The sequence below is a fragment of the Cherax quadricarinatus genome, chromosome 66, assembly GCF_038502225.1.
Source record: "Cherax quadricarinatus isolate ZL_2023a chromosome 66, ASM3850222v1, whole genome shotgun sequence".
Lineage (NCBI taxonomy): Eukaryota > Metazoa > Arthropoda > Malacostraca > Decapoda > Parastacidae > Cherax > Cherax quadricarinatus.
The window spans coordinates 6,385,069-6,411,326 of NC_091357.1; the positions used below are offsets into that span (position 1 = coordinate 6,385,069).

Genomic DNA, 26,258 nt, shown 5'->3' on the forward strand with positions numbered 1-26,258 from the left:
GCAGTGCAGGGCGGCTGTCAGCTATAACCATGTGCTTATGAAGCTGAAGATACGTAATAATGGAAATCTGGCTGGCAACTTTATCTGTTAATATTTTTTTTCCTGTGTGTGTGTGTGTGTGAGAGAGAGAGAGAGAGAGAGAGAGAGAGAGAGAGAGAGAGAGAGAGAGAGAGAGAGAGAGAGAGAGAGAGAGAGAGAGAGAGAGAGAGAGAGAGAGAGAGAGAGAGAGAGAGAGAGATTATTATTATTATAATCAAAAAAGAAGCGCTAAGCCACAAGGGCTATACAGCAGAGAGAGAGAGAGAGAGAGAGAGAAGCAATGAATAATTTAAAATTTTGTCATTCAGTTGCTTCTCTGAGTCGACTTATTTGTTGAAAAGTTTTAAGAATGTTTAGAATACAGGCGTTGTGGGTTTTTTTAATGTACTCACAATTCCGCCTTTTTTTTCGAAGCTTTTTAATTTAATCTGATCTCGAATCCATATTTTTTTAGAGGGACCTTTACCCTTCAGTATCAGTTAAAATATACTGTATGACAGGTTGTTTTCCTCAATCATGGTGTCCTAACATTCCAACATTGTTTTCCTGTTACTCTGGTAAATGATCCATCAGGATGTCACTCCTCCACCTACGCTACACCAGCGCCAGATTACAGATACATCGCGTAAATGTACCTTATACATAACACACGTAAGTAATGTGTTTATTCACTGACTTGGTAATGAATTAGACCAGAGGTTCCAACTTGGGGTGCACACAACCCTAGTGGGTGTACACATTGCTAGTGGGTGCACACACCCCTAGTGGGTGCACATACCTCTAGTGGGTGCACATACCTCTAGTGGGTGCACATACCTCTAGTGGGTGCACACACCCCTAGTGGGTGCACATACCTCTAGTGGGTGCACACACCCCTAGTGGGTGCACATACCTCTAGTGGGTGCACACCCCTAGTGGGTGCACACACCTCTAGTGGGTGCACACCCCTAGTGGGTGCACACACCTCTAGTGGGTGCACACACCCCTAGTGGGTGCACACACCCCTAGTGGGTGCACATACCTCTAGTGGGTGCACATACCTCTAGTGGGTGCACATACCTCTAGTGGGTGCACATACCTCTAGTGGGTGCACACACCCCTAGTGGGTGCACATACATCTGGTGGGTACACACATCCCTAGTGAGTACACACACCCCTAGGGGGTGCGAGATGACATTTCAGGGGGTCCTAATGGAAAGCACAATTCCCTGTACTTCGCCAAAATCTTTTCTAAGTGCTCAATTTATATTTGCATTTTATGTACTAAATATGACATCACCTTTGTAAAGGATACAACATTAATCAAACATCTCCTAAGGGGGGGGGATGGAAACGGTTGGCAACCCCTAAATTAGACACAAGTGTTAGACAAGTGTCTAATACATGAGGAAATGGTATGGTGATACCGACAAGATGTGGAAAAAGACACTTATGTACAGTTCAGGACATTATTAAAGGAAACGTTTCGCCACAAGTGGCGTCTTCAGTCCTAATACTGAGAAGTCACTCGTGGCGGAACGTTTCCTTTAATAATGTCCTGAACTGTACATAAGTGTCTTTTTCCACTGTCTAATACATCATCCTGTCGGTTCTCCGCGCCATTTTTCTACATTCACTGCCTTAAATCTTTCCAGCGGGGAAGGAACTTTCTGGACAAAATGCTTTGCGTGTAAGTGACCTTTTCCACGTAAGAAACTTTAATATCAAATGTATCTTTTTGGAGAATAAATAATTAAATAAATCATTATTATTATTATTCCCGAAGGGAAATTTTTAATTAGTTGCCTGAACATTTTTTCTTCTATTTTTCGATTTAGTTCACTCCTCGAGAACTCCTCATCCGATCGAATTCAAATTTTAAACGCTTGCGTACGGTAACTAGAGCTCAGCTCCTAGGGGCAACTAGCATGTGCAGGTAGGCTTATAGAATACAAAGGGATACCTTTCTCGCACAGCGACCACGATACATCTAGTTACCATTTGAACAAAGAATAGAGGAACACTGCAGAAGGCCTACTGGCCCATACTAGGCAGGTCCTTCCTTAAACCAAAAGTATTCAGAGTATTCTCCCGTGAGAGCTAGCTAACACCTACGTAACTAATTTGTCTATGAAAGTTAAGACACATGTGCAACATCTGGATATCTTTATTGTAGACGTTTCGCCATCCAGTGGCTTTATCAATACAGATTCTAGGACATAATAGGAAGACAGTAGAACTATATACAAAAGATGAGGTAATCAGTCCCTCGGCCTTGGAGTTTAGTGTTCACAGCATCGTGGTGGAGGAGAGTCTGGAGCAAAGGCAAGAAGACTGGCGATTTTATAGGCGTCAGTGGATGGGACGGGCAGCAGACGAGGGCAGTCACTGGTAGGCGGGATTCCCCAGTGGAAGTAGGTCCTTCCCAAAGAGATGGGTTAGTTGCAGCAGCCGTGAAGGTCTGCTGCAACTAACCCATCTCTTTGGGAAGGACCTACTTCCACTGGGGAATCCCGCCTACCAGTGACTGCCCTCGTCTGCTGCCCGTCCCATCCACTGACGCCTATAAAATCGCCAGTCTTCTTGCCTTTGCTCCAGACTCTCCTCCACCACGATGCTGTGAACACTAAACTCCAAGGCCGAGGGACTGATTACCTCATCTTTTGTATATAGTTCTACTGTCTTCCTATTATGTCCTAGAATCTGTATTGATAAAGCCACTGGATGGCGAAACGTCTACAATAAAGATATCCAGATGTTGCACATGTGTCTTAACTTTCATATTGTCGGTATTTTATACCTTTCTTGCATAATTTGTCTATCAAAACGGGATATGCCACACTGCTGAGTGAGCAGTGTTATCCGGTGTGAGTGGACGGATAGGTTAGGTAAGGTAAGGTTTGTCTGGAAACAGGACAAGTGTTCCCTGACGCGGGTCTTCGTCATATGACCCGCCATAGGAGCTTTTGGTCATCTGACCGAGGCCTTCCGCTAGCTTACCCCTCCATCCCTTTAAAAATTAAGGTTATAACAATGAGTGGACGGATGGGCAAAGTCCCTTAACACCTGCTGTTGCTCACCTAGCAACACACCTGCCCAAGTAACAGGTAGAGAGGTGTGATGAATGGTTTGGAAAACCGACAAGTTGAAGAATTGAGACACATATGCAACACATGGGAATCTTTATTGAAAAAACGTTTCGCCACACAGTGGCTTCATCAGTCCAATACAAAGTAGAAATGGGTAAGGAGAGGAGAAGTTTGAGGTAATCAGGTATAGAGGTACCTGGGTGCTAGTCCGCTCTTGTGCTGGTGCATCCTAGTGAATACTACGAATGCAAATTTGCAAGAAAATTTTCAGAGATGCTGGAAGGATATTCTTGTTGCTGCCCGTATCACTCTCCACTCTTCCAGTGTTTAGCATTTTCCTTTCTTCCTCTCCCCCTCCCTCCCTCCCTTCCCCATCCTCCCCTTCCCTTCTTTCCTCTGCTCCTCGCACCTCTCATTACCACCACCACCACCTTCGCACCTTCTCTTTATCAGTCCTTTTCTTCCTATTTCCCTATTTTTCACTTTTATACTTCCATATTTCCTTATTTATTTTAATCTCATCTACCTTCTCCCATTTTTATCCGCCCTCTTTACCTTCCCTTCTTCCCTATCTTCTTTACCTTTCTCTCGTTTATCTTATCCCTCTATCCAATGCCATCTACCTTACACCTCGTCCTTCCCTCCCTCTAACATCCCACACCAGCCTCTCTTTACCCACTAAGAGTTAATATAACCACAATTTTCAACGGGGGTGGACAGGTAAGCCAGTGGAAGGCCTCGGTTGGATGACCAAAAGCTTCCAGCTGCGGGTCGTCATATGATTATGACCCGCGTCAGGGAGCACAAGTCCCGTTTCCTGACGAACCTTACCCAACCTAACCTCTAGCTACTGAACCCACAGTAGAATGTGTGACACAATTCTCGACGTCTTGCTGCTGCTAGTTTCACTACCCATAATACGTTCAATCATGCATCTGAAATACTGGGAAGACTTGCCGTCCCTTCAACTGCATTCATAACAACAGAAGAATGAAAAAACGCTGGAGGAAGCCTAGTGGTCCATACAAGGCAGGTCCTTATCAAAACTACCCCTTCTCAATTTGACTCCCGTACCCACGACACCATTCAAACCCAGTCCCTCCCACTCATACATTGTCCACTCTCTTTTTAAAGCTAATTGTATCTAGTAAATCCTGGAGGGATTGGTCCCAAACCTAAACACTTAAATCACTCCGTATGAAAAAAAGAGAGACTTGGCAGAGATGCAAAATACCTTCAATCATAAATAGGGGTGCAACGAGTACACAAAGAGAGAGACCTCTGAGTGTCAGAGGTCCCCGACTCTTCAACGCCCTTAATACGTGCATACGGGGGAATAACAAACCTATGACTGTCTTCAAGAAAAAAATTTGACAAGTTCCTCCCACCAGTTACTGACCAACCGGGCTGTAGTTCATACATTAGGTATACCAAAGGCAGCATTAACAGACTGGTTGATCAGGCCTGGTGTGCATCGGGCAGAGGGGGGCGTTGACCCCCGAGGCTTCCTTCAGGTATCGTTCAGGCTGAAAGACTTCATCACCTGACAGGAAGGGCTAAATTTTGTTCCCACAATGTAACTATCACATGTAATATTACTGTACGCTAACTGCCAAGCAAAAGGCGAGCAACAGTGAACACCAGGAAAATGTACAGTGGTCCCATGACCATCACACAATCCTGCTGTACCTCACAATACTTCCCACCATCTTGCACAACCTCACACACAATACTTCCCACCATCTTCCACAACCTCACACACAATACTTCCCACCATCTTGCACAACCTCACACACAATACTTCCCACCATCTTGCACAACCTCACACACAAAACTTCCCACCATCTTCCACAACCTCACACACAATACTTCTCACCATCTTGCACAACCTCACACACAATACTTCCCACCATCTTCCACAACCTCACACACAATACTTCCCACCATCTTGCACAACCTCACACACAATACTTTCTACCATCTTCCACAACCTCACACACAATACTTCCCACCATCTTGCACAACCTCACACACACTACTTCCCACCATCTTGCACAACCTCACACACACTACTTCCCACCATCTTGCACAACCTCACACACACAGTACTTCCCACCATCTTCCACAACCTCACACACAATACTTCTCACCATCTTGCACAACCTCACACACAATACTTCCCACCATCTTCCACAACCTCACACACAATACTTCCCACCATCTTGCACAACCTCACACACAATACTTCCCACCATCTTCCACAACCTCACACACAATACTTCCCACCATCTTGCACAACCTCACACACAATACTTTCCACCATCTTCCACAACCTCACACACAATACTTCCCACCATCTTGCACAACCTCACACACAATACTTCCCACCAACTTGCACAACCTCACACACACTACTTCCCACCATCTTGCACAACCTCACACACAATACTTCCCACCATCTTGCACAACCTCACACACACAACAGTTCCCACCATCTTGCACAACCTCACACACACTACTTCCCACCATCTTGCACAACCTCACACACACTACTTCCCACCATCTTGCACAACCTCACACACACAGTACTTCCCACCATCTTGCACAACCTCACACACACAATACTTCCCACCATCTTCCACAACCTCACACACAATACTTCCCACCATCTTGCACAACCTCACACACAATACTTCCCACCATCTTCCACAACCTCACACACAATACTTCCCACCATCTTGCACAACCTCACACACAATACTTCCCACCATCTTGCACAACCTCACACAATACTTCCCACCATCTTGCGCAACCTCACACACACTACTTCCCACCATCTTGCACAACCTCACACACACTACTTCTCACCATCTTGCACAACCTCACACACACTACTTCTCGCCATCTTGCACAACCTCACACACAATACTTCCCACCATCTTGCACAACCTCACACACAATACTTCCCACCATCTTGCACAACCTCACACACAATACTTCCCACCATCTTGCACAACCTTACACACAATACTTCCCACCATCATGCACAACCTCACACACAATACTTCCCACTATCTTGCACAACCTCACACAATACTTCCCACCATCTTGCACAACCTCACACACAATACTTCCCACCATCTTGCACAACCTCACACACAATACTTCCCACCATCTTGCACAACCTCACACACAATACTTCCCACCATCTTGCACAACCTCACACATAATACTTCCCACCATCTTGCACAACCTCACACACAATACTTCCCACCATCTTGCACAACCTCACACACAATACTTCCCACCATCTTGCACAACCTCACACATAATACTTCCCACCATCTTGCACAACCTCACACACAATACTTCCCACCATCTTGCACAACCTCACACACAATACTTCCCACCATCTTGCACAACCTCTCACACAATACTTCCCACCATCATGCACAACCTCACACACACACTACCCACCATCTTGCACAACCTCACACACAATACTTCCCACCATCTTGCACAACCTCACACACACTACCCACCATCTTGCATAACCTCACACACACTACTTCCCACCATCTTGCACAACCTCACACACACTACCCACCATCTTGCACAACCTCACACACACTACTTCCCACCATCTTGCACAACCTCACACACACTACTTCCCACCATCTTGCACAACCTCACACACACTACTTCCCACCATCTTGCACAACCTCACACACACACTACCCACCATCTTGCACAACCTCACACACACTACCTCCCACCATCTTGCACAACCTCACACACACTACCCACCATCTTGCACCTCACACACACTACTTCCCACCATCTTGCACAACCTCACACACACTACTTCCCACCATCTTGCACAACCTCACACACACACTTCCCACCGTCTTGCACAACCTCACACACACTACTTCCCACCATCTTGCACAACCTCACACACAATACTTCCCACCATCTTGCACAACCTCACACACAATACTTCCCACCATCTTGCACAACCTCACACACAATACTTCCCACCATCTTGCACAACCTCACACACACACTACTTCCCACTATCTTGCACAACCTCTCACACAATACTTCCCACCATCATGCACAACCTCACACACACACTTCCCACCATCTTGCACAACCTTACACACAATACTTCCCACCATCTTGCACAACCTCACACACACTACCCACCATCTTGCATAACCTCACACACACTACTTCCCACCATCTTGCACAACCTCACACACACTACCCACCATCTTGCACAACCTCACACACACTACTTCCCACCATCTTGCACAACCTCACACACACACTACCCACCATCTTGCACAACCTCACACACACTACCTCCCACCATCTTGCACAACCTCACACACACTACCCACCATCTTGCACAACCTCACACACAATACTTCCCACCATCTTGCACAACCTCTCACACACTTCCCACCATCTTTCACAACCTCACACACACACACTTCCCACCATCTTTCACAACCTCACACACAACACTTCCCACCATCTTGCACAACCTCACACACACTTCCCACCATCTTGCACAACCTCACACACACACTTCCCACCATCTTGCACAACCTCACACACACACTTCCCACCATCTTGCACAACCTCACACACACACTTCCCACCATCTTGCACAACCTCACACACACTTCCCACCATCTTGCACAACCTCACACACACACTTCCCACCATCTTGCACAACCTCACACACACACTTCCCACCATCTTGCACAACCTCACACACAATACTTCCCACCATCTTGCACAACCTCACACACACACTTCCCACCATCTTGCACAACCTCACACACAATACTTCCCACCATCTTGCACAACCTCACACACAACACTTCCCACCATCTTGCACAACCTCACACACACACTTCCCACCATCTTGCACAACCTCACACACACACTTCCCACCATCTTGCACAACCTCACACACACACTTCCCACCATCTTGCACAACCTCACACACACACTTCCCACCATCTTGCACAACCTCACACACACACTTCCCACCATCTTGCACAACCTCACACACAACACTTCCCACCATCTTGCACAACCTCACACACACTTCCCACCATCTTGCACAACCTCACACACACACTTCCCACCATCTTGCACAACCTCACACACAACACTTCCCACCATCTTGCACAACCTCACACACACTTCCCACCATCTTGCACAACCTCACACACACACTTCCCACCATCTTGCACAACCTCACACAACACTTCCCACCATCTTGCACAACCTCACACACACTTCCCACCATCTTGCACAACCTCACACACAACACTTCCCACCATCTTGCACAACCTCACACACACTTCCCACCATCTTGCACAACCTCACACACACACTTCCCACCATCTTGCACAACCTCACACACACACTTCCCACCATCTTGCACAACCTCACACACACACACTTCCCACCATCTTGCACAACCTCACACACACACTTCCCACCATCTTGCACAACCTCACACACACACTTCCCACCATCTTGCACAACCTCACACACACACACTTCCCACCATCTTGCACAACCTCACACACAACACTTCCCACCATCTTGCACAACCTCACACACACACTTCCCACCATCTTGCACAACCTCACACACACACTTCCCACCATCTTGCACAACCTCACACACACACACTTCCCACCATCTTGCACAACCTCACACACACACTTCCCACCATCTTGCACAACCTCACACACACACTTCCCACCATCTTGCACAACCTCACACACACACACTTCCCACCATCTTGCACAACCTCACACACACACTTCCCACCATCTTGCACAACCTCACACACACACTTCCCACCATCTTGCACAACCTCACACACACACACTTCCCACCATCTTGCACAACCTCACACACACACTTCCCACCATCTTGCACAACCTCACACACACACACTTCCCACCATCTTGCACAACCTCACACACACACTTCCCACCATCTTGCACAACCTCACACACACACTTCCCACCATCTTGCACAACCTCACACACACACTTCCCACCATCTTGCACAACCTCACACACACACTTCCCACCATCTTGCACAACCTCACACACACACACTTCCCACCATCTTGCACAACCTCACACACACACTTCCCACCATCTTGCACAACCTCACACACACACTTCCCACCATCTTGCACAACCTCACACACACACTTCCCACCATCTTGCACAACCTCACACACACACACTTCCCACCATCTTGCACAACCTCACACACAATACTTCCCACCATCTTGCACAACCTCACACACACACACTTCCCACCATCTTGCACAACCTCACACACACACACTTCCCACCATCTTGCACAACCTCACACACACAACACTTCCCACCATCTTGCACAACCTCACACACACACACTTCCCACCATCTTGCACAACCTCACACACACACACTTCCCACCATCTTGCACAACCTCACACACACACACTTCCCACCATCTTGCACAACCTCACACACACAACACTTCCCACCATCTTGCACAACCTCACACACACACACACTTCCCACCATCTTGCACAACCTCACACACAACACTTCCCACCATCTTGCACAACCTCACACACACACACTTCCCACCATCTTGCACAACCTCACACACACAACACTTCCCACCATCTTGCACAACCTCACACACACACTACCCACCATCTTGCACAACCTCACACACAATACTTCCCACCATCTTGCACAACCTCACACACAACACTTCCCACCATCTTGCACAACCTCACACACACACTACCCACCATCTTGCACAACCTCACACACACACTACCCACCATCTTGCACAACCTCACACACAACACTTCCCACCATCTTGCACAACCTCACACACACACTTCCCACCATCTTGCACAACCTCACACACAACACTTCCCACCATCTTGCACAACCTCACACACACACTTCCCACCATCTTGCACAACCTCACACACAACACTTCCCACCATCTTGCACAACCTCACACACACACTTCCCACCATCTTGCACAACCTCACACACAATACTTCCCACCATCTTGCACAACCTCACACACACACTACCCACCATCTTGCACAACCTCACACACAACACTTCCCACCATCTTGCACAACCTCACACACACACTTCCCACCATCTTGCACAACCTCACACACAACACTTCCCACCATCTTGCACAACCTCACACACACACTTCCCACCATCTTGCACAACCTCACACACAATACTTCCCACCATCTTGCACAACCTCACACACACACTACCCACCATCTTGCACAACCTCACACACACACACTTCCCACCATCTTGCACAACCTCACACACACACTTCCCACCATCTTGCACAACCTCACACACAACACTTCCCACCATCTTGCACAACCTCACACACACACTTCCCACCATCTTGCACAACCTCACACACACACTTCCCACCATCTTGCACAACCTCACACACAACACTTCCCACCATCTTGCACAACCTCACACACACACTTCCCACCATCTTGCACAACCTCACACACACTACTTCCCACCATCTTGCACAACCTCACACACAATACTTCCCACCATCTTGCACAACCTCACACACACTACTTCCCACCATCTTGCACAACCTCACACACACTACTTCCCACCATCTTGCACAACCTCACACACACAACACTTCCCACCATCTTCAAACTTTCTCTGGGTTTCACAGTAATATTCACAAATATATTTACCGTCTCCTCGCAACCACCAAACTGTAACTGTATATTTCTTCGACAATTTTTTTTATGGGCTTGTGTTAGGAAGGCTGTGTATGTGTGTGTGTGTGTGTGTGTGTGTGTGTGTGTGTGTGTATGTGTGTGTGTGTGTGTGTGTGTATGTGTGTGTGTGTGTGTGTGTGTGTGTGTGTGTGTGTGTGTGTGTGTGTGTACGGGAGTACAACTACCTGAGTTGGTTTTATCAAGACACGTAAGCAAACACTATAACATATTTATTAGAAAACGTTTCGGTCCTGGGACCTTGATCACGGTCCTTGATCAAGGTCCCAGGACCGAAACGTTTTCTAATAAATATATTATAGTGTTTGCTTACGTGTCTTTCTAAACCAACTTGTCGGTATTTATTACCAAGGTTTATACCAACTACCCGAGTACACCAGAGTACAGGTTAAGAAAATAACATGAGACTGGAGGAACACTGCAGTAGGCCTACTGGCCCAAATTAGGCAAGTCCTTCTCTAAATCAACCATTCTCTAATATAAACTGCATAACTGTGTTCTCAATTAAGATTTTGTGCAGCTTCAAATACGAGATAGATAAATACACAAGTGAGAGGGGTAGAATGTGTGTGGAACTTACATATGTAAGTTAATAGTCTTAATCAAGAACATAAGAATGTAGGAACACTGCAGAAGGCCTACTGGCCCATACGAGGCCAGTTTATTCCTTGGATAACACTGATAAAGGGTTGGACGAACTTTTTTGTTAGTGGGTTTGGGTTTGAGAAAGACGCGCCTAGTATGGGCCAGTAGGCCTACTTCAGTGTTCCTCCTTATGTTACTAAAAATGCTCCTGTTACCCTACCTTTTGAGATTAAATGTGTCTTGTCTTGTTCCTCTTACTGTGCTATCTCTCTCTCTTCTCTCATTGTAGTCTCTTCATCTTACTCGTCTTCTCCTCTGCTTCTTTCTCTTGCTATTTCCTGATTGGCTTCCACCAGTCTCCCCCAGTATCTGTGGCAAGGAAAAAAAAAACTCAAATTATCAAAACAAATCAAATTCTAATTCTATGTACAACAACAAGATAATTGACCCTGACACACATTACGTAATACAAAATTTTATCCTGACTCAACCACCACACAAACAAATTTCCTACATTTAAATAGGTGTTTTGAAGGTCATCTAGGTCAGTAGGTGGGAGGGAAGGAAGGGAGGGAGTTTGGGAGGGAAGGAAGGGAGGGAGGGAGGGAAGGAGGGGAAGGAACGGGTAGGGGTGAGGGAGGGAAGGAAGGGAGAGGGAAGGAACGGAGAAGAGAAAAGGAAGGCGAAGAAAAAAAAGGGGGAGGAGGGAAAATAAGGGGGAGGGAGGGAAAGAAGGGAAGGAAGAGGAAGGATGGGGGAGGGAGGGAAGGAAGGGGGGAGAAAAGGAAGAGCGAGGGACGGAAGGGGGAGAGTGAAAAGGGGGAGGGAGGGAAGGAAGGGGAGAGAGAAAAGGAAAAGGGAGGGAGAAAAGGAAAAGGGAGGGAGAAAAAGAAGGGGGAGGAGGGAAAATAGGAAGGAGGGAGGGAAAGAAGGGAAGAAAGGTGACGTGTACTTAGCTCGTGACGTGTACTTAGCTCAGTCGTGACGTGTACTTAGCTCAGTCGTGACGTGTACTTAGCTCAGTGGTGACGTGAACTTAGCTCAGTGGTGACGTGTACTTAGCTCAGTGGTGACGTGAACTTAGCTCTGTGAAGACCTGTTTGTGTGCTCTCTGTGAATCTGAACCAGGATGCCCTCTCTTGAGCAACTTTACCAGCAGCTGAGAGAAGAGCTCAGAGTTGCTAAGATGGAGATACGGCGATTAACGGAGGAGAACAAGAGGATTCGTAGTAATCCTCCTGTTGTGAGTCCCCAGGTTAAGAGGGGAGCTTGGTCAGTGGCCGGGCAACATGGAACCAAGCTGAAGATCAAGAAAACGGTTGGAGAGGCAGAAACAACGAGAAACCAGAAGACTACCGTGGAAACTTCCAACCCATTCTCGGTGCTACCTGACGAATGTGAGTGTTCTACTGGGAATGCCACAACGAGCACCAAAGAAGCATTGGCAGACGTGAGTAAGACATCCATAGAAACCCCAACGAAGACCATCGAGAATGTCTTGACGAATTCTACAAGTGGTGTAATGCTACCTGGTGAATGTGAGTCGACTACTCGGAGCATCACGACGGACGACGCCAAGGAAGGTAAAAACATTGTTGTTGTTGGGGATAGCCAGATTAGGTACATGGATAGGGCATTCTGCTTGAAGGATAGGAGTAGGAGGCAGAGAGAGTGTTTTCCTGGGGCTGGGATGAAGGATATTGTTAGCCGTCTGGGTGACATCATGAGAGGTAATGGGAGCAATCCTATTATCTGTCTCAGTGCTGGAGGCAACGATGTTGGCAGACGTAGGAGTGAGGACCTGATTAGCAGGTATAGGTCAGCAATAGAGATAATTAGGAGGAAGGGTGGGAAACCTGTCATATGTGGCATTTTGCCAAGGAGAGGAGTTGGAAATGAATGGTTGTCCAGAGCAATTGGTGTCAATTGCTGGCTGGACAAATACTGTAAGGAAAATGCGGTAACATTCATTGACAACTGGGACCTCTTCTATGGCAGAAATGACATGTATGCCAGAGATGGGGTTCACTTATCTAGGTGTGGGGTGGGAGCACTGGCCAACGCAGTGGAGGGAGCTGTTAGGTCTTTAAACTAGGAATAGTTAGTGGTATGGGTTTTTGCGGGAAAACTGTGAAGTCGCAGGGTAGTAATATGAGTACTAGGAGAACTAGTAATAGGCAAAATGAGGTGGATATTGGAAAGCCAGTGGCACTAATTGACAAGGACAGTAATAGGTTTAGTGGAATAACAGAAAGGAGCAGGAAGGGTAAAGAGAGAGGAGGGTCTTTAAATATTTATTACACAAATAGTCGCAGTGCTAGGAATAAGATGGACGAGTTGAGACTAGTTGCTAGTGCAGGTAACATAGATGTATTTGCCATTACTGAGACGTGGTTTAATTCAAAATGTCGGGACATGCCTGCAGAATGTCACATTCAGGGTTTTAAATTGTTCCAAGTAGATAGAAGTATCGGGAAGGGGGGTGGGGTGGTATTGTATGTCCGAGATCACTTGAACTGTTGCATAAAAACGGGTATTAAGTCTGAAGTAACACATACAGAGTCTGTTTGGATAGAATTTTCAGAGGGGCATGAAAAATTAATTTTAGGTGTGATATACCGTCCCCCAAATTTAGATAGGGACCAGGGGAGACTACTATGGGAGGAAATTGTTAGGGCCACAAGGCACGATAATGTAGTAATTCTAGGTGACTTTAACTTTAGTCATATTGATTGGAATTTCTTGACTGGGAATTTAGAATCATACGACTAATTAGAAGTAGTTCAGGATTGTTTTTTGAAGCAGTTTGTGACAGAACCTACAAGGGGTAATAACCTGCTTGACTTAGTTCTGGCAAACAATGAATCCCTTGTTAATAATTTAGAAGTTTCAGAGGAACTGGGTGCTAGCGACCACAAATCAATTGCATTTAGAATTGAATGGAAGTATGATAGTAGGGATAACTCAGTAACAGTCCCAGATTTTCGCTTAGCAGATTACGATGGGCTTAGAGAACACTTATCATCTGTTGACTGGGGTAACGAAGAGAGCTATCAATATGACAGTTTTCTTAACACAATACATGCTGCTCAAAGAACGTTTATCCCTTATAAAGAAATTAGATCAAATAGAAATGACCCAAAATGGATGAATAATAGGCTGAAATATCTACTAGGGCATAAGAAAGGAATTTATAGGCGTATCAAAAGAGGCGAGGGTCATCTTATGAATCAGTATATTGACATTAAGAGGGACATTAAAAAGGGGATAAGAAAAGCTAAAAGGGACTATGAAATTAAAGTTGCTAGGGATTCTAAAACTAACCCAAAAAGTTTTTTCCAGGTATATAGAACAAAAGTCAGAGATAAGATAGGTCCCCTTAAAAATAACTATGGGCATCTTACTGACAAAGAGAATTAAATGTGCTCGATTTTAAATAATTATTTTCTCTCGGTTTTTACACAGGAAGACACTAATAATATTCCGATAATTTTATTTTTACCGACTGAAGCAAAATAAGTCACCGGGTCCTGATGAGGTTTTTTCAAGGGTTCTTAGGAATGCAAAATGGAAGTCTGTGAACCATTAACTAATATTTTTAATTTATCTCTTCAAACAGGTGTAGTGTCTGATATGTGGAAGATGGCTAATGTAATTCCTATTTTTAAAACAGGGGACAAGTCGTTACCGTCAAATTACCGCCCAATAAGCCTGACCTCAATTGTAGGCAAATTACTAGAGTCAATTATAGATGAGATTATAAGAAGCCATCTCGATAAGCATACCTTGATTAATGATACTCAGCATGGATTCACAAGAGGCCGGTCTTGTCTAACTAATTTATTAACTTTCTTCAGTAAAGCTTTTGAGGCTGTTGACCACGATAAAGAATTTGATATTATTTACTTAGATTTTAGTAAGGCATTGATAGAGTTCCGCACCAAAGACTGCTGAAGAAAGTGGCAGCTCATGGCATTGGGGGAAGGGTGCTCTCGTGGATCGAATCATGGCTCACGGACAGGAAGCAGTGTCCATAAATGGGGTTAAATCCGAGTGGGGATCAGTAACAAGTGGCGTTCCACAGGGATCAGTCTTGGGCCCGTTGTTGTTTATAATATATATCAATGATCTTGATGAAGGAATTACTAGTGATATGAGCAAATTCGCCGATGACACGAAGATAGGTAGGATAATTGATTCAAACGTAGATGTTAGGGAACTTCAGGAGGATTTAAACAAACTCTATTCTTGGTCAGAAAAGTGGCAGATGCAGTTCAATGTAGATAAATGCAAGGTTCTGAAGCTAGGGAGTGTCCATAACCCTAGCACTTATAAGTTAAATAATGTAGAACTTAGCCATACAGATTGCGAAAAGGACTTGGGGGTTATGGTAAGCAGCAACCTTAAACCAAGACAGCAATGCCTAAGCGTACGTAATAAGGCAAACAGATTACTGGGATTTATATCAAGAAGTGTAAGCAACAGAAGTCCAGAGGTCATACTGCAGCTTTATACATCATTAGTAAGGCCTCACCTAGATTATGCAGCTCAATTCTGGTCTCCATATTACAGAATGGACATAAATTCGTTAGAAAACATTCAGCGTAGGATGACTAAATTAATACATAGCATTAGAAATCTTCCTTATGAAGAAAGATTGAAAACTCTTAAGTTACATTCACTTGTTAGACGAAGAATGAGGGGAGACCTGATCGAAGTGTATAAGTGGAAGATAGGTATTAATAAAGGGGATATTAACAAGGTCTTGAGGATATCTCTCCAAGAGAGAACCCGCAGTAATAGATTTAAATTAGATGAGTTTAGATTTAGAAAGGACATACGAAAGTATTGGTTTGGAAATAGGGTAGTTGATGAGTGGAACAGTCTTACTAGTTGGGTTATTGAGGCTAGGACTTTGGGTAGTTTCAAATTTAAGTTGGATAAGTACATGAGTGGGAGGGGTTGGATTTGAGTGGGACTTGCACATCAGAGCTTATTTCTTGGGTAGCATTGAAAATTGGGTTGGTCACATGTTTGTTAGTGGGATGAATTGTGAAGGACCTGCCTAGTATGGGCCAACAGGCCTCCTGCAGTGTTCCTCCTTTATGTTCTTATGTTCTTAAACTCAAGAAATTGCAACAAATGTCGAGTTGGTAGGGAGTTTTGTTCTGGTACTATGTGGCACAGCTTGTCTTGTCCTGGTATTAGCCAGCACAGCTTGTCTTGTCCTGGTACTAGCCAGCACAGCTTGTCTTGTCCTGGTACTAGCCAGCACAGCTTGTCTTGTCCTGGTACTAGCCAGCACAGCTTGTCTTGTCCTGGTACTAGCCAGCACAGCTTGTCTCGTCCTGGTACTAGCCAGCACAGCTTGTCTCGTCCTGGTACTAGCCAGCACAGCTTGTCTCGTCCTGGTACTAGCCAGCACAGCTTGTCTCGTCCTGGTACTAGCCAGCACAGCTTGTCTTGTCCTGGTACTAGCCAGCACAGCTTGTCTTGTCCTGGTACTAGCCAGCACAGCTTGTCTTGTCCTGGTACTAGCCAGCACAGCTTGTCTTGTCCTGGTACTAGCCAGCACAGCTTGTCTCGTCCTGGTACTAGCCAGCACAGCTTGTCTCGTCCTGGTACTAGCCAACACAGCTTGTCTTGTCTTGGTACTAGCCAGCACAGCTTTTGTCTTGGTACTAGCCAGCACAGCTTGTCTTGTCCTGGTACTAGCCAGCACAGCTTGTCTTGTCCTGGTAAGTCATCACAGCTTGTCTTGTCCTGGTACTAGCCAGCACAGCTTGCCTTGTAATAAAGTTGGTAGAATTACTTAACAGCTTGCCTTGTCCTGGTACTAGCCAGTACAGCTTGCCTTGTCCAGGTACTAGCCAGCACAGCTTGCCTTGTCCTGGTACTAGCCAGCACAGCTTGTCTTGTCCTGGTACTAGCCAGCACATCTTGCCTCGTCCTGGTACTAGCCAGCACAGCCTGTCTTGTCTTGGTACTAGCCAGCACAGCTTGTCGTGTCCTGGTACTAGCCAGCACAGTTTGTCTTGTCTTGATACTAGCCAGCACAGCTTGTCTTGTCCTGGTACTAGCCAGCACAGCTTGTCTTGGTACTAGCCAGCACAGCTTGTCTCGTCCTGGTACTAGCCAGCACAGCTTGCCTTGTCCAGGTACTAGCCAGCACAGCTTGCCTTGTCCAGGTACTAGCCAGCACAGCTTGCCTTGTCCAGGTACTAGCCAGCACAGCTTGTCTCGTCCTGGTACTAGCCAGCACAGCTTGCCTTGTCCTGGTACTAGCCAGCACAGTTTGTCTTGTCCTGGTACTAGCGAGCACAGCTTGTCTCGTCTTGGTACTAGCTAGCAGTTTGTATTGTCCTGGTACTAGCCAGCACAGTTTGTCTCGTCCTGGTACTAGCCAGCACAGCTTGCCTCGTCCTGGTACTAGCCAGCACAGCCTGTCTTGTCCTGGTACTAGCCAGCACAGTTTGTCCTGTCTTGGTACTAGCCAGCACAGCTTGTCTTGTCCTGGTACTAGCCAGCACAGCTTGCCTTGTCCTGGTACTAGCCAGCACAGCTTGCCTTGTCCTGGTACTAGCCAGCACAGCTTGTCTTGTCCTGGTACTAGCCAGCACAGCTTGTCTTGTCCTGGTACTAGCCAGCACAGCTTGTCTCGTCCTGGTACTAGCCAGCACAGCTTGTCTTGTCCTGGTACTAGCCAGCACAGCTTGTCTCGTCCTGGTACTAGCCAGCACAGCTTGTCTTGTCCTGGTACTAGCCAGCACAGCTTGTCTTATCCTGGTACTAGCCAGCACAGCTTGCCTTGTCCTGGTACTAGCCAGCACAGCTTGCTTGTCCTACTTTATATATGAAATGTACACAAAGTGACGTGGATTTTACAAAAAAAAAAAAAATGCAAGTTCAATATTTTAGAAGAAAACAGAGGAAGTCCATCTCTGACTTATTTACAAAAGAAATAACATTCACAAAAATATCGCGTTCATTGGTGAATTAAAGTTTCCAATGAAAAATAATGAAAGAGTAATTTTATAGCTACTGATGGGATCATTTTAACAGTCAAAAAATAAATGTTCAGTGAGTTAGATGTGAATGTTTTTCCTAGGATGAAAATTGAATGTTTGAAAGCGCTGATGTTGCCTACAGCAGAGAACATTTTCTATACTGAACCTTCTTCTATATTTGTGTTTTACTGACTTGTATTTAGGGAAGGTTCTCAGAGAGATGAGGATGTATATGTTACGCAGTGTGCTGCAGTAAAATTTATATAAGAAATAACGCTCCATAGGTCATTTTCCGGGTTTGTACTGAATCCGAACGCGTATTACTCCCGGCCAGAAGACGAGCAGATGAGAGGTATTTTTCGTTCAGGACCAGACGGGTGGTCACGGGGTGAAGAGAGCACTATATGGGTAGTCTACCAGGCAGAAGTGAAGACGGGGGTGTGTATGTCATGGAGCCTCCGTAATGATATATTTTAACTTATTAATAGCAGTGTGCTAGTGAACTGGAGTGTGGTGTTTTTTTGTAGTAGTTATAAGCTGTACGACGTTATTATTATATATATTTTTGTATAGGTAACTTGATCATTCCATATACTATAATAATTATCTGCACTCATGCTTCATTATTTAATACGAGTGCGTGCTGGCCTAAGGTTTCCTGTCTTTTTTTTCAGAGTAATTTTGATAAATTAGACTCATGTGCAACTCTTGGGTATCTTTATTGAGGAAACGTTTCGCCACACAGTGGCTTCATCAGTCCATACAAAGGAGAATCTTGAAGAATAGGAGGAGAATGAGGTAATCAGTCCCTCAACCTTGAGTCGATGTGGTCAGTCCATCAATCTTGAATAGAATACGGCATACGTGCTGAGAAGGAGCTTATAAACCGTTGGCGGGAGAGGTGAAGCAGTCAGAGGCAGTGTAACACTTATTCAATGTTGAAGTAGGTCGTGACCTACTTCAACATTGAATAAGTGTTACACTGCCTCTGACTGCTTCACCTCTCCTGCCAACGGTTTATAAGCTCCTTCTCAGCACGTATGCCGTATTCTATTCAAGATTGATGGACTGACCACATCGACTCAAGGTTGAGGGACTGATTACCTCATTCTCCTCCTATTCTTCAAGATTCTCCTTTGTATGGACTGATGAAGCCACTGTGTGGCGAAACGTTTCCTCAATAAAGATACCCAAGAGTTGCACATGTGTCTAATTTATCAACATGTCGGTTCTCTGAACCATTCATCTACAAACAGAGTAATTTTACAACACCTAGACAGCAGTGTGAGCAGCCTTGAGGAGCCAGGATCATTTTATTTACGTTAGGACATCAAAGTCGTAACAGTATATAACGACAAGTTCTCTCTCGGAGATCTTTGTATATAAACAGGTTTCCTCGTAGATATGTATATAGACTCTCGCACACACAGCTTGTATATAAACATCAGGTTCTCTCACAGATAAATTGTTGTTGTTGTATGAACAGAGAAGGTTCTCACACATATGTTGTTGTATGAACAGAGAAGGTTCTCACACAGATATGTTGTTGTATGAACAGAGAAGGTTCTCTCACAGATATGTTGTTGTATGAACAGAGAAGGTTCTCTCACAGATATGTTGTTGTATGAACAGAGAAGGTTCTCACACAGATATGTTGTTGTATGAACAGAGAAAGTTCTCACACAGATATGTTGTTGTATGAACAGAGAAGGTTCTCTCACAGATATGTTGTTGTATGAACAGAGAAGGTTCTCACACAGATATGTTGTTGTATGAACAGAGAAGGTTCTCACACAGATATGTTGCTGTATGAACAGAGAAGGTTCTCTCACAGATATGTTGTTGTATGAACAGAGAAGGTTCTCTCACAGATATGTTGTTGTATGAACAGAGAAGGTTCTCTCACAGATATGTTGTTGTATGAACAGAGAAGGTTCTCTCACAGATATGTTGTTGTATGAACAGAGAAGGTTCTCTCACAGATATGTTGTTGTATGAACAGAGAAGGTTCTCTCACAGATATGTTGTTGTATGAACAGAGAAGGTTCTCTCACAGATATGTTGTTGTATGAACAGAGAAGGTTCTCTCACAGATATGTTGTTGTATGAACAGAGAAGGTTCTCTCACAGATATGTTGTTGTATGAACAGAGAAGGTTCTCACACAGATATGTTGTTGTATGAACAGAGAAGGTTCTCTCACAGATATGTTGTTGTATGAACAGAGAAGGTTCTCTCACAGATATGTTGTTGTATGAACAGAGAAGGTTCTCACACAGATATGTTGTTGTATGAACAGAGAAGGTTCTCTCACAGATATGTTGTTGTATGAACAGAGAAGGTTCTCTCACAGATATGTTGTTGTATGAACAGAGAAGGTTCTCTCACAGATATGTTGTTGTATGAACAGAGAAGGTTCTCACACAGATATGTTGTTGTATGAACAGAGAAAGTTCTCACACAGATATGTTGTTGTATGAACAGAGAAGGTTCTCTCACAGATATGTTGTTGTATGAACAGAGAAGGTTCTCACACAGATATGTTGTTGTATGAACAGAGAAGGTTCTCACACAGATATGTTGCTGTATGAACAGAGAAGGTTCTCTCACAGATATGTTGTTGTATGAACAGAGAAGGTTCTCTCACAGATATGTTGTTGTATGAACAGAGAAGGTTCTCTCACAGATATGTTGTTGTATGAACAGAGAAGGTTCTCTCACAGATATGTTGTTGTATGAACAGAGAAGGTTCTCTCACAGATATGTTGTTGTATGAACAGAGAAGGTTCTCTCACAGATATGTTGTTGTATGAACAGAGAAGGTTCTCTCACAGATATGTTGTTGTATGAACAGAGAAGGTTCTCTCACAGATATGTTGTTGTATGAACAGAGAAGGTTCTCTCACAGATATGTTGTTGTATGAACAGAGAAGGTTCTCACACAGATATGTTGTTGTATGAACAGAGAAGGTTCTCTCACAGATATGTTGTTGTATGAACAGAGAAGGTTCTCTCACAGATATGTTGTTGTATGAACAGAGAAGGTTCTCACACAGATATGTTGTTGTATGAACAGAGAAGGTTTTCTCACAGATATGTTGTTGTATGAACAGAGAAGGTTTTCTCACAGAGTTATGTCGTTGTTAAACCAGCAAGGTAATTCAAGTCTGATGTTACAACACTGCATTCTTGGACACACACACACACGCAGTGTAACGACATTCCTTACTGACATTTCGCCCACGTAGTGAGGCTTTTGCAAATCGGCTTTAAAAAAAAAGGCAATTGCGTGGGCGAAACGTTGTCAACGAAGGATCTCTTCACACTGCATCTATGCCTCTCGTTTTTAGACAGACCTGTGTCAAAATATCTAAGTTACTCTGGTTTTTCCTTTTCAATTTGATAAACCTTTGATGAGTTCAGAGTTTTTTTTTCCAACTCCCGGAGCCCGGCCATGATCCAGGCTCGTCTGGCGCTTGCCTAGTCAACCAGGCTGCTGCTCCTCCTGGTGGGCCATCACAGCCTAGTTGATCTGGCACGGTTTTAAGGATTCTGAACCCACCAAGGAAGAAAATTTGCATGACTTGCTGGCGGCAGCGTCAGCAGACCTCTGACTACAGTACAAACTATATCCATGTCTTCCAACACACCTCTGTCTTCGTGTGTCAGACAGTAAGTGGTAGATCTTCGTGTGTCAGACAGTAAGTGGTAGATCTTTGTGTGTCAGACAGTAAGTGGTAGATCTTTGTGTGTCAGACAGTAAGTGGTAGATCTTCGTGTGTCAGACAGTAAGTGGTATATCTTTGTGTGTCAGACAGTAAGTGGTAGATCTTTGTGTGTCAGACAGTAAGTGGTAGATCTTCGTGTGTCAGACAGTAAGTGGTAGATCTTCGTGTGTCAGACAGTAAGTGGTATATCTTTGTGTGTCAGACAGTAAGTGGTAGATCTTTGTGTGCCAGACAGTAAGTGGTAGATCTTTGTGTGTCAGACAGTAAGTGGTAGATCTTTGTGTGTCAGACAGTAAGTGGTAGATCTTCGTGTGTCAGACAGTAAGTGGTAGATCTTTGTGTGTCAGACAGTAAGTGGTAGATCTTTGTGTGTCAGACAGTAAGTGGTAGATCTTCGTGTGTCAGACAGTAAGTGGTAGATCTTCGTGTGTCAGACAGTAAGTGGTAGATCTTCGTGTGTCAGACAGTAAGTGGTAGATCTTTGTGTGTCAGACAGTAAGTGGTAGATCTTCGTGTGTCAGACAGTAAGTGGTAGATCTTCGTGTGTCAGACAGTAAGTGGTAGATCTTCGTGTGTCAGACAGTAAGTGGTAGATCTTCGTGTGTCAGACAGTAAGTGGTAGATCTTTGTGTGCCAGACAGTAAGTGGTAGATCTTTGTGTGTCAGACAGTAAGTGGTAGATCTTTGTGTGTCAGACAGTAAGTGGTAGATCTTCGTGTGTCAGACAGTAAGTGGTAGATCTTTGTGTGTCAGACAGTAAGTGGTAGATCTTTGTGTGTCAGACAGTAAGTGGTAGATCTTCGTGTGTCAGACAGTAAGTGGTAGATCTTCGTGTGTCAGACAGTAAGTGGTAGATCTTCGTGTGTCAGACAGTAAGTGGTAGATCTTTGTGTGTCAGACAGTAAGTGGTAGATCTTTGTGTGTCAGACAGTAAGTGGTAGATCTTCGTGTGTCAGACAGTAAGTGGTAGATCTTCGTGTGTCAGACAGTAAGTGGTAGATCTTCGTGTGTCAGACAGTAAGTGGTAGATCTTTGTGTGTCAGACAGTAAGTGGTAGATCTTCGTGTGTCAGACAGTAAGTGGTAGATCTTCGTGTGTCAGACAGTAAGTGGTAGATCTTCGTGTGTCAGACAGTAAGTGGTATATCTTTGTGTGTCAGACAGTAAGTGGTAGATCTTCGTGTGTCAGACAGTAAGTGGTAGATCTTTGTGTGTCAGACAGTAAGTGGTAGATCTTCGTGTGTCAGACAGTAAGTGGTAGATCTTTGTGTGTCAGACAGTAAGTGGTAGATCTTCGTGTGTCAGACAGTAAGTGGTAGATCTTCGTGTGTCAGACAGTAAGTGGTAGATCTTCGTGTGTTAGACAGTAAGTGATAGATCTTCGTGTGTCAGACAGTAAGTGGTAGATCTTCGTGTGTCAGACAGTAAGTGGTAGATCTTTGTGTGTCAGACAGTAAGTGGTAGATCTTCGTGTGTCAGACAGTAAGTGGTAGATCTTCGTGTGTCAGACAGTAAGTGGTAGATCTTCGTGTGTCAGACAGTAAGTGGCAGATCTTCGTGTGTCAGACAGTAAGTGGTAGATCTTCGTGTGTCAGACAGTAAGTGGTAGATCTTCAAGCATCAGACAACAAGTATTTGATCCACTACAAGTGTCTGACAGCAACTTCCGGTATGGTTTAGCAACCTATTCCTAATACCCCAAATTTAAGTCACGAGCACCATCAGCCTGTCAGATCAATCTACTACCCAGGAGACCTGGTCGGGGGTCGGGCCACGGGGGGCGGTGACCCCCTGGAATAAACTACAGGAATCTCAGAAGTCATGGCAACCTTACTAAAAAATAATGCCAAAAAGTACAGGGTTCTGGGGTGTTCGGTAAAGCCGCTCAAACCTCGCCACCACGGTGGTAAGTTGACCCAGTGATGGATGGGAGGGAAGGAAGATGGAGAGGCAGGGAGGGAAGATGGTGGAGAAGGAGGGAAGATGGTGGAGAGGGAAGATGGGGAGAGGGAAGGAAGATGGTGGAGAGGGAGGGAGGGAAGATGGTGGAGAGGGAAGGAGGAAAGATGGGGAGAGGGAGGGTAGATGGTGGAGAGGGAAGGAGGAAAGATGGGGAGAGGGAGGGTAGATGGTGGAGAGGGAGGGAGGGAGGGAGGTAAGATGGTGGAGAGGGAAGGAGGGAAGATGGGGAGAGGGAGGGAAGATGGTGGAGAGGGAGGGAGGGAAGATGGTGGTGAGGGAAGATGGGGAGAGGGAGGGAAGATGGTGGAGAGGGAGGGAAGATGGTGGAGAGGGAGGGAGGGAAGATGGTGGAGAGGGAAGGAAGGGAAGATGGTGGAGAGGGAAGGAAGGGAAGATGGTGTGATGGAAAGAAGGGAAGATGGTGGAGAGGGAAGGATGGAAGGGATGTTGGTGGTTAGGGATGGAAGGGAAGATGGTGGAGAGGGAAGGAAGGGAAGATGGTGGAGGGGGAAGGAAGGGAAGATGGTGGAGAGGGAAGGAAGGGAAGATGGTGGAGAGGGAAGGAAGGGAAGATGGTGGAGAGGGAAGGAAGGGAAGATGGTGGAGAGTGAAGGAAGGGAAGATGGTGGAGAGTGAAGGAAGGGAAGATGGTGGAGAGTGAAGGAAGGGAAGATGGTGGAGAGTGAAGGAAGGGAAGATGGTGGAGAGGGAAGGAAGGGAAGATGGTGGAGAGGGAAGGAAGGGAAGATGGTGGAGATGGAGGGAAGATGGTGGAGATGGAGGGAAGATGGTGGAGAGGGAAGGAAGATGGTGGAGAGGGAAGGAAGGGAAGATGGTGAAAAGGGAAGGAAGGGAAGATGGTGGAGAAGGAAGGAAGGGAAGATGGTGGAGAGGGAAGGAAGGGAAGATGGTGGAGAGGGAAGGAAGGGAAGATGGTGGAGAGGGAAGAAAGGAAAAATGGTGAAGAGGGAAGAAAGGGAAAATGGTGAAGAGGGAAGAAAGGGAAAATGGTGGAGAGGGAAGAAAGGGAAAATGGTGGAGAGGGAAGAAAGGGAAAATGGTGGAGAGGGAAGAAAGGGAAAATGGTGAAGAGGGAAGAAAGGGAAAATGGTGGAGAGGGAAGAAAGGGAAAATGGTGGAGAGGGAAGAAAGGGAAAATGGTGAAGAGGGAAGGAAGGGAAAATGGTGAAGAGGGAAGAAAGGGAAAATGGTGGAGAGGGAAGAAAGGGAAAATGGTGAAGAGGGAAGAAAGGGAAAATGGTGAAGAGGGAAGAAAGGGAAAATGGTGGAGAGGGAAGGAAGGGAAAATGGTGGAGAGGGAAGAAAGGGAAAATGGTGGAGAGGGAAGGAAGATGGTGAAGAGGGAAGGGAAGATGGTGAAGAGGGAAGGAAGATGGTGAAGAGGGAAGGAAGGGAAGATGGTGAAGAGGGAAGGAAGATGGTGAAGAGGGAAGGGAAGATGGTGAAGAGGGAAGGAAGGGAAGATGGTGAAGAGGGAAGGAAGATGGTGAAGAGGGAAGGAAGATGGTGAAGAGGGAAGGAAGGAAAGATGAAGAGGGAAGGAAAAAATAAAAAGTGAAGGATCGTAGAAAGGGAAGGGAGGAGAAGAGGGGAAAAGGAGATTGGTGGGGGGAAGATGAGAAGGGAGGTAAGGAACTGAAGGGAAGGGAGGGAAGGTAAGGGAGGCAGGGAGGACACAAAGGCCAGATTGCCTCCATAAAAAAGTTAGTGTATTTTCCTCCCTGACTTTCATTGTCCTCAGCTGGACCTGAGGATTCTCTCTCTCTCTCTCTCTCTCTCTCTCTCTCTCTCTCTCTCTCTCTCTCTCTCTCTCTCTCTCTCTCTCTCTCTCTCTCTCTCTCTCTGTTGGTTTTCTTAAGCATTTCGTGCGTTCCAAAGAATCTGAGTTACCCTTCCCCTTCCTAGGATCAAACCTGATTGCCTTCCTTTGTCAGGTGCTGTAGGTCCTCCCCCCCTTCCATCCCTCTCACACTGCCAACAGCAACAGCC

The 26,258-nt window shown here is 45.5% G+C and overlaps 1 protein-coding gene across 1 annotated transcript in view; it reads right to left on the bottom strand.

The window, feature by feature from the left end:
• The window catches only part of LOC128704139 (uncharacterized), a 373,177-nt gene that overhangs the window by 56,987 nt on the left and 289,932 nt on the right, over window positions 1–26,258 (bottom strand). Inside the window, exon 5 of the mRNA XM_070099007.1 lies at window positions 11,774–11,922. Within this exon, the coding sequence (XP_069955108.1) occupies window positions 11,853–11,922 (70 nt within the window). The 3' untranslated portion in view covers window positions 11,774–11,852. The remainder of the gene's footprint in view (window positions 1–11,773; window positions 11,923–26,258) is intronic.